At 31.0% G+C, this 12,541-nt stretch overlaps 1 protein-coding gene across 1 annotated transcript; it reads left to right on the plus strand.

The window, feature by feature from the left end:
* Positions 1-5,540: 5,540 nt before the first annotated feature.
* Positions 5,541-10,217, plus strand: LOC100805480 (protein Brevis radix-like 2). The gene is made up of 6 exons (XM_006583084.4): positions 5,541-5,911; positions 6,247-6,539; positions 6,755-7,134; positions 8,341-8,476; positions 8,828-9,219; positions 9,783-10,217. The coding sequence occupies exons 2-6, from the start codon at positions 6,420-6,422 to the stop codon at positions 9,859-9,861; spliced, it is 1,107 nt and encodes a 368-aa protein (XP_006583147.1). The 5' UTR covers positions 5,541-5,911; positions 6,247-6,419; the 3' UTR covers positions 9,862-10,217.
* The last annotated feature ends 2,324 nt before the right edge of the window (positions 10,218-12,541 follow it).

Below are 12,541 nucleotides of genomic sequence, written 5' to 3' on the forward strand. Positions count from 1 at the left end.
CAAATTTGTGCGAACTAGAATTGAGTCAAAACTGTATCATGAAACGAAATAGGAGAAAATAATAATCAGAAAAGGAAGTTTTTGGTATCTTTGAATTTTAAGATGTTTGGACTGTGGAAGAAATGGACAAAAGTGTGGCAGACACAACCAGTTATTCTGGTTTGACTGAAGCCTGGGTCAATCTATGTGATAGATTGAATAAAGAAAAATGATATTGATATAATAAAAAACACATAATAATAGAAAAAGATAAAATTGTATTATACAAATATATTATAAATATTAATGTTATAGAACAAATTGCCCGACTTCAATTATTCTACCCGTGACTCTGCACATTTTGATTTTATTTTATTTTTTAAGTTCTAACGGCTACAAGGCTAATAGCCTAATAAGACAATTATCTAGCATCTAACTAATAAAGCTCCCGCAAAAAAAGGTTTATCCAGATTATAAAATGAATAAATTCATATTTTAAAAGAATGTGAGTTTAGTATTTATTGTTGATGAAATTTTTTTATTAATGAGTAATCTGTGTAAATATATAGTCTTGAAATCTGTACTCTAAGCTTAATAATCTACAAGATCTAATACATTTAAACTTTTTTTTAAAAAATACTAATAAAGCTCCAGTTCAAACAATTTTGGTAGGGCTGTCATCAATTAGATCTTGAGTCTGATATCATATATGTTACTGGTACCTGCAATGGCATAAATTCATAATCAGAGCAGTTCCTTATTTGTGTCTTCTTCAATTCCTGTCAACATAAAAATTAGGGTTAATTAAATTTTTAAAACTATGAAGTTTTGAATTTTTGTCTTTAAATTATTTATTTAAAAAATTTAATCCCCAAAGAATGTGTCATTGTTAATGTTTTCTATTAAGCAAGAAAATATCATGAAACAAGACAGATTAAATGCCATGTACATGTCACATACATATCACATAAGTTTTATTATATTTAGATAAATAATTAGAATATTATGTTATTAAAATATAAAAGAAAAAAAAAATCAATGTTGAACCCTAACGCTCTAAGCATTCATGAACATACATACAACAATCGCTCATGAAGAGATCTGTGATGCACATTAATAATTCATCCTCCTCATCTACATTATATGATGATATTCGTGACCGCTTAAGTAGACAGTTGAGTACTTAACAAAGATTATTAAGGATAGTGACTATTTATAATAACAAAAAATTATTTAAGGATCAAATATTTTTTTCAAAAATAATTTAAGGATCAAAAATTCAAAATCTTCTTGAGGATTAAAAACTTAATTAACCTAAAAAAATTATGTTGTTTCTTCTCAAATCTTTTTTCTTTCCATTAACAGCTTTCCAATATGATAAATTTAGGTCAAATAACTATAAATAAATAATCAAAATTTAAAGTCATATAATCACTTAAAATAGAGTTATGTGACTTGATTTAGAAAAAAAAAAGCACACATAATTATATATGTATTTTAATCTTAATTATTCATAATATCCAATAGTAAACATCTATTTTTCTTATTCTTTTCCACACTATTTCAAGAATTTATAGAAAACAGATAAAAGTAAAATGTTAATTTTTTTTTATTTTTTCATAAATAATTACAAAAATAAGATTATCTTTACAATTATTAATAATGGAATAAAAAATATTTCCTGAAACTAAACAAACGTGTTGTTTATCATCGATCTCTACCTTAACCTAACCTCCTTCTTGTTCCCCTGGAATTATGCGATAGATTAATGTTTTCTTCATTTCAAAAAAATAGATTTAATTAAAGCTTGGTTGTCGGTTATATTATATAGTTTTGGAATGATGTGTAATTGAAACTCAACGCAGGCAATATGTGAGTAAAAAGTGAAGCAAACATTTCTGGTAAAAAGTTATCAATTAATGAAAATAGAAATCTGAAAAGTAATTAAATAATTTTATAACTTTAGAATTTAGATAGGAGGAAAAGGAGAGATGGAACAGGTGCACGAGTGGCCATGGTTGCCGGGTGCCAGCACGTGGAGAAACTCTGCCTATTGCCACTGTACTTTGGCACATATTATAAAGTAAGATCACTATGAATTTTTAATAACGTTAAAATCATTAATTTTATAAATTTTTAAAGAAATATTAAATAATTAATAATTTATTAATTAAAAAACACTTTTTTGCTTAACAAATATAAATTTATTGCAAGATACTAGTCTATTAATCTTGCAGTTGCATTCCATCATATGATTAATTAATGATGTGTTTTGTTTAACGAATACATATTTTATAAAAAGTTAGAATTTATAACTTTTGATTAAATAATAATGGTTTGAAATCTTTCAACAGAAAATCAAATACACTAAGTTATTTTGTGTATGTTTCCAACTCGTACATAATTGTTTTCCTTTAAAGGAAGTTTATAATCTACATCGAAAAAAGAGAATCAAGTCATTTAAAGAAATTTAAATGAAATCATTTTTAAAGAAGGAATTTGTAATTTTGATAAAATGGACAATCATTTTAATTGTCATAATAACTTGGATGTTAATCATCTGCTAGATTACTAAAGGGAAAAAAAATAATGCTCAGAAGTTCACAATTTAGAAGAGATTGTACGTGGTTAGTGTCATTATAAATTCTGTTGATAATAAAGTTGAGAATGATCCAGTAACTCTATAGAACAAATCACGTGAAAGGAAGTAATTGTACGTAGCAGCTACAACTCTTCACAATTTTTTTTATGCAGTTCGCGAACATGACATGAAAGCTTTTGATTGCAATCAAAATAGCTATAGAGATCATGATATTTAATGTAAATTAAAATAAAAAACAATGCATTCGTATTTTCCTAAACCATCATTAATCATTGCTATAATGTTATAATATTGACCGGACGATACACTTATAAAGGGTATTTCTAAAAAGAAAAGAAAATATTTTTAGTTCCTATATACGTTATAAAGTTCTTGTTTTAGTTTCTGTATATCACCATCCAATATTTTAGTTTCTGAATTTTTAAAAATAATTATTTTTAGTCTCTTGGAAATCATTGTCTTCTATATGATAAAGACAAAATTAAAACTAAGAATTTTATAAAGTATAAAGATTAAAAATATTTTTTTTCTTCTAAAAATTATTATTATGGTCCAAATTTAAAATAAAAAAAAACATTTTTAAAAACAATTAATTTATAGAAATTTTAGCTGTCTACAAAGTGATGGTGGTCGCAGAATTGATATATATATATATATATATATATATATATATATATATATATATATATATATATATATATATATGTTTGACATTGTGCTAGAGTGTCGTGGGAACTACTGAAACGTTATCTGTCCTACACAGAGTAGGCGTAGGAGATGTGTTGCGTATTCTACTGCCAATTATGTTCCCTTCATAACACAAACATCCAAACCTGGGAGTACTTGTTGCTCAACATTGTTGGTTTTACCCCATAGCAACTATCACATCATTTCGAGGCAAAAAGGAAATTAATGATGCACTAAGCTGTTCCTGTCTTTCTTTGTTAATAAGCTAATTATATTCCAGTCTGTCATGTTCATGTGCCACTCAGTGTACAGTCAAAGTAATCTCATATTCTGAGAGCAAATTGAATGGCATTGGCTTATGCTACTTTACATACACTTTGGTTAGACAAGGGAGAAAATGAGAAGGAAAGAAATAGAGATAAAAGAAATAAAGAGGGGAGGATAAAAGTGAATTGTAAGTGAAATAATATATTATTTGGATTGATAAAATTCTGAAAGTGCTGGTGTTCATTTAGATTTTTTCTAATGCGAAGACTACACTACTCAACTCTCCTAACATTCTACCATTAACAAAGTTATATACAAAGTCAAGCTAAAAATAAACTTCAATTTTCTTCATTGATGATCACAAGTAAAGATGAATGCATTTATTTATATAGTCCTAATAAATGTCAATTAATAAATAATAATTTATAAATATATATTTAACTTCATCCTATATAATCCTTGAGACAAATATTAAGATTCTAGTTAATCAATCCTAAACAAATCAACATGTGTTCATATCATATTTCTTGACAGTTGAGAGCCAAAACATATAAATAAGATCCTTGTAGATCATTTTTTGTTGTTGATCTGAAATACATTATACATATAAACATTTAATATATTTCATATATCAATGACTACTAGCTCAAAGAGTCGATATATGGTTTTTTTATAAAAAAACAATGAGCCCCAATTTTTGCACTCATTGGTGTGAAAAACCAGGGGATTTGGATATGTAGTATGTCGGATTTCTCATAGATAACCTGTACTATGAACTCAAGGATAAATCAATGAATGAAGGTTTTTAATGTTTCAATAGACGATCATGCCTAATATATATATGCTCATATAAAAATAAATGCATCATCAAACAAAATTTTAAAATATAAAATTGCTGCCACATATGCTTCCAAAAACAAAATTCCTTAATAAAGTTCCTCCTATTGATATTTGGAACATAGTCGAAGGTGTGTTCCAAAATTATATTTTTGAAATACAAGAAACTATATGATGAATTTTTGTTTTAAAAAGGGTAAAAGTAATTCCAAAAATTTGTTTCTAGATTATATATATATAAAAAAAATGCATCGACATATAAACCCTTTGATAATTAACGGGGAAAAAAAGAGGTAGTGGTATTAGAGGGGACGAAGGACAAAGACTGAAAATGAGAGGAAAGGAGAGACAAGGACTTTCAAGAAATAAGAGAGAACTGATGTGAGTAGGAAGGGAAATATTTGAAAGGGTGAAGTGATGGTAAACTAAATACTAATTACCTGATTTAAATCAGTAGTTTTATAGTATAAATTTGAGCACTCATAGTGAGATTCTCATTCTTCACACTTTGTCAATTAACTCACCCTTTATCTTATTTTTCTCCCCCTGTTATATAGTGATTTTTACATATAACTAACGAAAATGAAAATGAGATTGATTTATAAGATTTTGCAATTTTTTTAAAATTTAAGTCATTGCTATTATGAATATGTTGTTATCATCAAATTCAAATTAAATGGAATTGTATTTTAAATGATAATAATAATTGTATTTGTTATTATTATTTATAAATTTAAATTAAACTATATTAAGTACTGTTATTATAAGTATGCTATTATTTTTAAATTCACATAAACTGTATTTTAGTTTAAGAACTAGCAAATTCTATTATCTTTATAATATTCTTGTTATAATTATATTATTATTTTTAATACAATCATTTTAATTTACATAATTAAATAATTAGTATATAAAAAATATTTACCCTATATAATGATGGTTTTTTAGAAATTATAATGACAGATAATTATGAGGCTTGATACTGCTATTTATTGTTACAAAACATGGTGCATGTCATTATGAAAAATAATCTATATCTTTTACAAAAGTAAAAAAAACAAAGAAAAAAGAAAAAAAAAAGAAACTGAGACAACTTTTGTAGAGAATAATAGCATATGTGATTTTTATTACGTGGGGCAAGTTTAAAGTGGCAAGACTGCATCTTTGCACAATGTCCCATTTTTTTTATGCCGAGTCTCCAGACAAAGCACGCACAGACACAACAACAACTAAGAAGAACTAGTTCACGCCGCAACACAACAACACTCCCATATTCACCTTTTTTCTCTCATCGGAGAGAATAGGGTGGCGCATGCACACACCACTTTTTTATGATCTCTCTCTCTCTCTCTCTCTCTCTCTCTCTCTATATATATATATATATATATATATATATATATGTTCACTATCACACGTTATATAATGCATAGAGGGACACATAAGCCACCAAGCCAAACCTCAGAGTCTCACACGTTGTAGAGCTGCATTCATAGGAATCTCAAATCTCAATGGTCCTGAAAAGGAACCAAGGGTGGTGTGGTGGGTTCTTATTCTTTTAACTTGCACTCTTTCTTTGTCTTTGATGTGTGTGTGTAGTGTGTATGTATGTGTGTCTTATGTTATGTTAGTCTCTCTCCCCCCTCTGACTCAGAGAGAGAGAATTAAGTTCACTCCAACTTTGATATAAAAAAATGAAGAAAAAAAAAGAATGAGTTTTGATCTCATAAATCGTCTTGAAACATGTCCCTTTACATCTCTATTGCTAACCTTCAATCTCTAGCTCCCTCTATTGACTCTTGAGAGATGAAATGTTTATGATTTTGGTCTTCATTCTCTCACTTTCTCTGTCTGACTTAGTTTGTGATTTTGTTCAGAGAGGAGCACATTCAATGTAGATGTTTTTGGTTTTTGAGTTTCTGGGAGTGGAGATCAAGTTGGCCCGAGATCTTCAATCTGTTTGATTGTTGCAAAGTGTCATCCTTTCTTCTGATTGATATATCTTTTGGTAGTGTGACTTCAACTTGGTTTATCTTTTTGTCATTGAGAAATGTTGACTTGCATAGCGTGTACCAAGCAACTCAACAATGGATCTCTTCGCCAAGAAGAGGGGGAAGAAGCTGTTCACACTCCCAGCACCAAGCAAGCCATCAAGGCTCTCACTTCTCAGGTAAATTGACCATTTGCCTTATATTCCTGATTTGTCTCATTACCTAATCTTAGAAAACAGTAAGTACTAAGAACTCACCTCTTGGATGCTAATAGCCTAATAGTAATACCAAGAGAACTAAAAGGATTCAATTTTGTTTTTGGGTTGTCTTTTAATGATTTGCTGTACTTAAAGAGGGAACTATGGTGACAAAAGGGGTGGTTTTTGTTTTTCAGATCAAGGACATGGCAGTGAAGGCTTCTGGGGCATATAAGAGCTGCAGGCCATGTTCAGGATCTTCAAATGGTAACAGGAATAGGAAGTATGCAGACTCAGATATGGGGTCAGATTCAGCAAGGTTCAACTGGGCCTACCGAAGAACCGGGAGCTCCAATTCAACCCCAAGGATGTGGGGGAAGGAAGTGGAAAATGGTAGGGTGAAAGGGCTTTCAAGTGGAGAAGGAACACCAGCATCAGTGAGTGGACGAACTGAGTCAGTGGTGTTCATGGAGGAGGATGAGCCTAAGGAGTGGATTGCACAAGTTGAGCCTGGTGTGCTTATTACTTTTGTTTCATTGCCTCAGGGAGGGAATGATCTCAAGAGGATACGGTTCAGGTACTATTACTACTAATCCTCTTGTGTGTGTTTTGAGATTGCACATTTGGAGGAGTGTATGTGTATGTGTATGTGTATGTGTAAGCACATGCCTTTGTCATGTGGTAGAGGCAACTCGCCTTTTAGCCAATGTGAGACTTTGTCCTTTGTTGTGTTTTAAACTGTCTCCCTTATTCTTTGATCTGGCAAAACTAAGTACATGTTTGTTTGGGAGTGATCTCATGCTTTTCAAAGGCTGTCCAGATTTTAGATTGGCAGGATCTATCTTGTTTCTATTGTGCCTCTTTGTTCCATAGTCAGTAACTCGTGCTTGGCTGGGACAAAAGCAAAAAGGATTTTTATCTTCTAGCCTGATCATTCAAATGCACTCCCTCCCTCCTTCTCAGCCCACAAAAAGAAAAAGGAAAAAGAAAAAAAGAAAAAAGAAAAGAAAAGAAAGGAACTTATGCAAAGAAAAAGGCCTGCCTTGGTTTTGTGCCACTGCTAGAGTAATATTCCTTTTATGAAAAACAAGCAAAATTTGTCACCACCTTCCCCCCTTCTGTTCTAAATTTAAAATTTAAAGACAATAATTATAAAGGGATATTAGAAGGAACCATTCAATCATTAATAGTTTATGAATATGAAATTCTACTTTATTGATAATAGTTTCATTGCTTTAACTAAGTTAACAACGAGTCCTTTTTTGTTGGGAGTTAAGTGTCCTTTGGGTTTTTGTCATTAAACTCATAACTTCAGGGTCATCTGTCTTTCATCAAAGTTTGAGCTTCTCCTTATCTAGTCTCAGAAGTCAGAAGTGAATTGGAAACAATCAAGAAGATCATGAATCTTGAATCAGTCAAGAGCTACTGAATTCAAATTTGAACAATATGGATGCTGTGGGAACAAAACTTTTTCCTCTACAAAAATTAACCTGCTTTTTTATTTTCTTAAGAGGGGTAACCACCTGAAGCAATTGCCTTATGCCTACTGGACTCACTTTTGAAATGTTTTTACACTACTATAACCTGCAAGTTTTTTTGTCTGTCCTTGAATATCGGTTGTCTAGTCTGAAAATAGCAATTAGAATTCCATGTTTACATTTTTGTGTTGAAATTTTTTTAATGAAGGGAAATATACTAGTGTGTGATGTCACATTTCTTTTTTGTTTTTTTAGCCCTTTGATGATTGTACTGATTATTTTATTTTATTTGATATATGGATCAGTCGTGAAATGTTTAATAAATGGCAAGCTCAGAGGTGGTGGGCAGAGAATTATGACAAGGTCATGGAATTGTACAATGTTCAAAGGTTCAATCAGCAAGCAGTTCCTCTTCCAACCCCACCTAGATCTGAAGACGAGGTGAACATACAGTTTTTTGTAATTCGTTGTTAAGAATTGCATGATTAAACTTCTTTATCCAAGGAACTCATTTTGCTTACATGTTATGCTTAGCAATCAATCACAAATTCCTTCTAACTCATACTTGAGGTCTGAACTTGAGATATGTGAGTTAATTAAAAACCTAGTTCTTGAATGAGCAAGAAGTGTGTAGGGATCGGCTTCCTAATTAATGTGTAACCTATTAATTAACTATGGGAGTAGGATGTTATCTTTTGCATTTCATGATCAGTTCATTTATAATCTTCTGTTGCAGTACATTTGCTACATGGATATATTTTATTTGGTCTTTATATAACTTTTCTTTTTCAGAGCTCAAAGATTGAATCTGCTAGGGACAGTCCTGCCACTCCTCCACTCAGCAAAGAACGTGCACCCCGGCATTTTCACCATCCAATGGGAATGGGCTACTCCTCATCAGATTCACTGGATCGCCACCAAATGCAACCCCACCCTTGCTATGAAACAAGCGGTCTGGCATCAACACCTAATCTTTCCAACATTAGTGCACCAAAGACCGAAAGATCATCCCTTGATGGTTCTGTAAGGACCAGTTCATCTGGAGAAGATCACTCGGGCGAGTTTTCAATCAGCAATGCCAGTGATATGGAAACTGAATGGGTTGAACAGGATGAACCAGGAGTATACATCACTATCAGAGCACTGCCAGGTGGAACCAGAGAACTCAGACGTGTCCGGTTCAGGTACAAAGAAATCATTACTCATTAGTGTGGATAATAAATTACTTTTAGTTTCAATGTAACAGCTTTTTAATTCTTTGTTACGAATTATCTATAGTTGTATTGTATGAAAACTTTCCTCATGCTCCTTGATTTGACATTTTTCTAGAATATACCATTCATACACTGACAATGTAAAGTTATTTTGCATTATCCAATCACAAACTATCATGTATGTATGGTAAAAGTCATATCGAAGATGATTTCTGATTTGTTGACAGTGTAAAAAATTTACCGTGGTAGTGCATGCCTATTAAGCTCTTTTTTTTTTTATTTTGGTATTTTGGTTTACATTTAGTGATTTGATTATAGGATCTACTTTTATTATGCTTTTAAGCTTTATGGAGAGAATAAAAAATGAAGCCAGTTTTGGATGTAGCTCCTTGTGAACTAAGTTTTCGAATTATCCCTTTGATACCTGACTCATGAGTCTTAACAGTTGGATTGCTAAGTCATCAAGATTGATTTTATCATAACTAATCACATTCATTTAATTCAAAATTTTCTCTCTTCATTCTTTTACACAGCCGAGAAAGGTTTGGAGAAATGCATGCGAGATTGTGGTGGGAAGAGAACCGTGCTAGGATACAAGAACAATACTTGTGATGACTGTGACTGTAGAAGAGTCTTTACACAGACAACTGCTTCAGCAGGCTAACACGGTACAGCTTGAAAGCTTTACAACAGTGTTGGGCATTCTAGATCCAGTTACCTTCTTTCTGGTGGATAATTTGCATGTAACTGCAACTTTCAACTTTGTAATTGTAGTTCACTTTAGAAGTGGAGAAATGCAGGTGTTGGGAAATACTAAACTATGATAGTGATATTTTAGTTTTAGTTAACTTGTTCCTTCCTTTGTCATTCAAATGTTTTCCATCTTGTATGAATTTTGAACTATTCCTAGTGAGATAACAAGTTTGGTTCTCTCAAAATATACAATGCTGTATATTGAAGACTCTGCACAAAACGAATCACTGGAAACTTGGTTACTAAGTGCATGGCTTCTAAAGCTTAGAAGATGTAAGCTCAAGGGCTAACACAAGTTTATATAGTGGAGCATGTCCAAGACAATTGCTGTTTCCTTCTGCCAATAATCTTTAAGTGCTAATTATTATGACTATTTTAATGAAGTTTACGAAGATTGATAAGGTGATAAACTAAGTATCCATCTTAAAAAGAAAATCCTAGATGTGTTGGCTGGCCCAAGTTTCTTGCTTCTTGGTGGTATATCGCAGGATGAACTTATTTTTCCTCTCCCAAACTAACCATAGACTTTTCCTCTCCCTTTTCTCTGGCTTTGAAATTCAAGATTTTGGAAATGTTTGGGCAAATACTTAAGTGCTTATTCAATCAGAATTTAACACACTTGATAATTTTTATAGTGAAGCAAGTGAAAAAAAAAGGTTACAATCATTTGGTTTAAGTAGTTATATGTAATGTGAATATAATTTAGTCGCCTATTTTCCGTTAATTATACCTATCTATTTTTTTAAAATCCAATTAATTTATTAATACACTAAATGCACTTTACCAAAAAAACAAAACTAAGTGCAGCACAAGGTGTTCGGTGTACCCACTTAGATAACAAACAGAGGCAAATTGTTCTGAAGGGGCACTTTTACAAACTTATTCTTTGAATATGACTGTTTTAAAACTAATTCAGTAATGGTGTTCTTTTTTACATAAAGAACATGCAAAAACCATGCAAACCGCCAGTCCCATTGGTGGGTTTGTTGTGGCTGTGACACGTGGCGAAGATGCCATTGCCACTGGCGGATTCGTTGGTGTAGCCAGTCTCATTGGCGATTTCGTCATGCAAGGAGACTAGCCAGTCAAACTGGTGAGTTGCAGGCTAAGGCGCAGGCTCAGCTTTTCAGGCTTTCAGTTGGTCACCTTTTCAGGTGGCAAGGGCGGGTAAAGGCTAAAGGGGACTAGCCACTGGCATTGGCGAGTTAGGCTAAAGGGGACTAGCCAGTGGCTTTGGCGATTTAGGCAAAATGTAAGTACCATTGGCTTTGGTGATTTAAGGTCTTTAAATACGTAACGCGTCTTCACAATTGCTTCAATGTTTTGAAAACTTGCTGAAACTTGCTTTTCAGCGTTTTGAGAACTTACTGAAACCCTCAAAATTTGTTTTCTTGAAGTTTAAATTTGTCAGTCTTCAAGGTTCGAAATTCCCAATCAAACAATTATGTGACATCAATTTTTTTTTGAATTAATATTTTTAGGCCGGAATAAAGTTTGAATGTGAAGTTTTTATTATTATTTTAATTAAATTAGCTTCATATTCGATATACTTGTTCATGTGTGTTAAAAATTTGTGTATGGGTTGAAGTACAACTATGTGTAAAAAAAAAATTGTGCCATCATGTTTATTTAAAGAAAATATTTTGAGTTCGGAAAAAATATTTTGAATATGAAGTTTTTAGTATTTTTTTAATTAGATTAGGTTGGTGTTGATGCTTTGTTAGTGTGTTAAAAATTTATGAATATTGTACTTTTAACTGTGTTTAAAATAAATAAAAAAAATTGTAGCATTATATTTATTTGAAGTAAGTATTTTGAGTGTGAATTTTTTTTAATATGAAGTTGTAGTATTTTTTTAATTAGATTAGGTTGATGTTCATGGTTTGTTGGTGTGTGTTAAAGATTTATGAGCGTTCAACTTGAACTGTATTTAAAATAATTTTTTTTTACATTATATTTATTTGAAGTAAGTATGTTAGTGCAGAAAAGAATTTCAATATGAAGTGTGTAGTATTTTTTTAATTAGATTAGGTTGGTGTTGATGTTGTGTGCCTTTATAATAATAACTTCGTTGATACTTTGTAATCTAATTAAAATGTCTACTTTGAAAGTGTTCTTTGATGCTTTGTTCTCCCTTTTTAAATTTATACTTTTAAGTTTTTGGCATCATATTTATTTTAATGTATTTGTAGTAATTTTTTAATTACCTTTTTTTATTTTGAAGTTATTATTGTTAAGGTTAATTATTTATAATACTAACTTCGTTCATGGTTTATTTTGCCTTTAAAATTACTACCTTGAAATTGTTCATGTTTTTTAAGTGTCAAACATTATATTTATTTGAAGTTAATAATTTTTTTTAGAATAAAGTTTTAATGTGAAGTTCCACTAAAGGGATTTTTTGTGATTACATTTTATTATTTTGAATTTATTATGATTAATTATTTAAAATATTGTTTTTGTAGATACATCATGAATTTGGTTATAACAGTGTTGTATTTCAATGGAAGGGTATATGAAGAGAATGATGGTGTAATAT

This window comes from Glycine max, chromosome 7, assembly GCF_000004515.6.
Source record: "Glycine max cultivar Williams 82 chromosome 7, Glycine_max_v4.0, whole genome shotgun sequence".
Classification (NCBI taxonomy): domain Eukaryota; kingdom Viridiplantae; phylum Streptophyta; class Magnoliopsida; order Fabales; family Fabaceae; genus Glycine; species Glycine max.

What these genes read in the sequence shown, in the direction of transcription:
- LOC100805480 (XM_006583084.4), top strand. Translation starts at nt 6,420, where the DNA reads ATGTTGACTTGCATAGCGTGTACCAAGCAACTCAACAATGGATCTCTT. An exon ending in TCAAGGCTCTCACTTCTCAG is followed by an intron (nt 6,540 to 6,754) that starts GTAAATTGACCA and finishes TTTGTTTTTCAG; the next exon opens with ATCAAGGACATGGCAGTGAA. An exon ending in CTCAAGAGGATACGGTTCAG is followed by an intron (nt 7,135 to 8,340) that starts GTACTATTACTA and finishes TATATGGATCAG; the next exon opens with TCGTGAAATGTTTAATAAAT.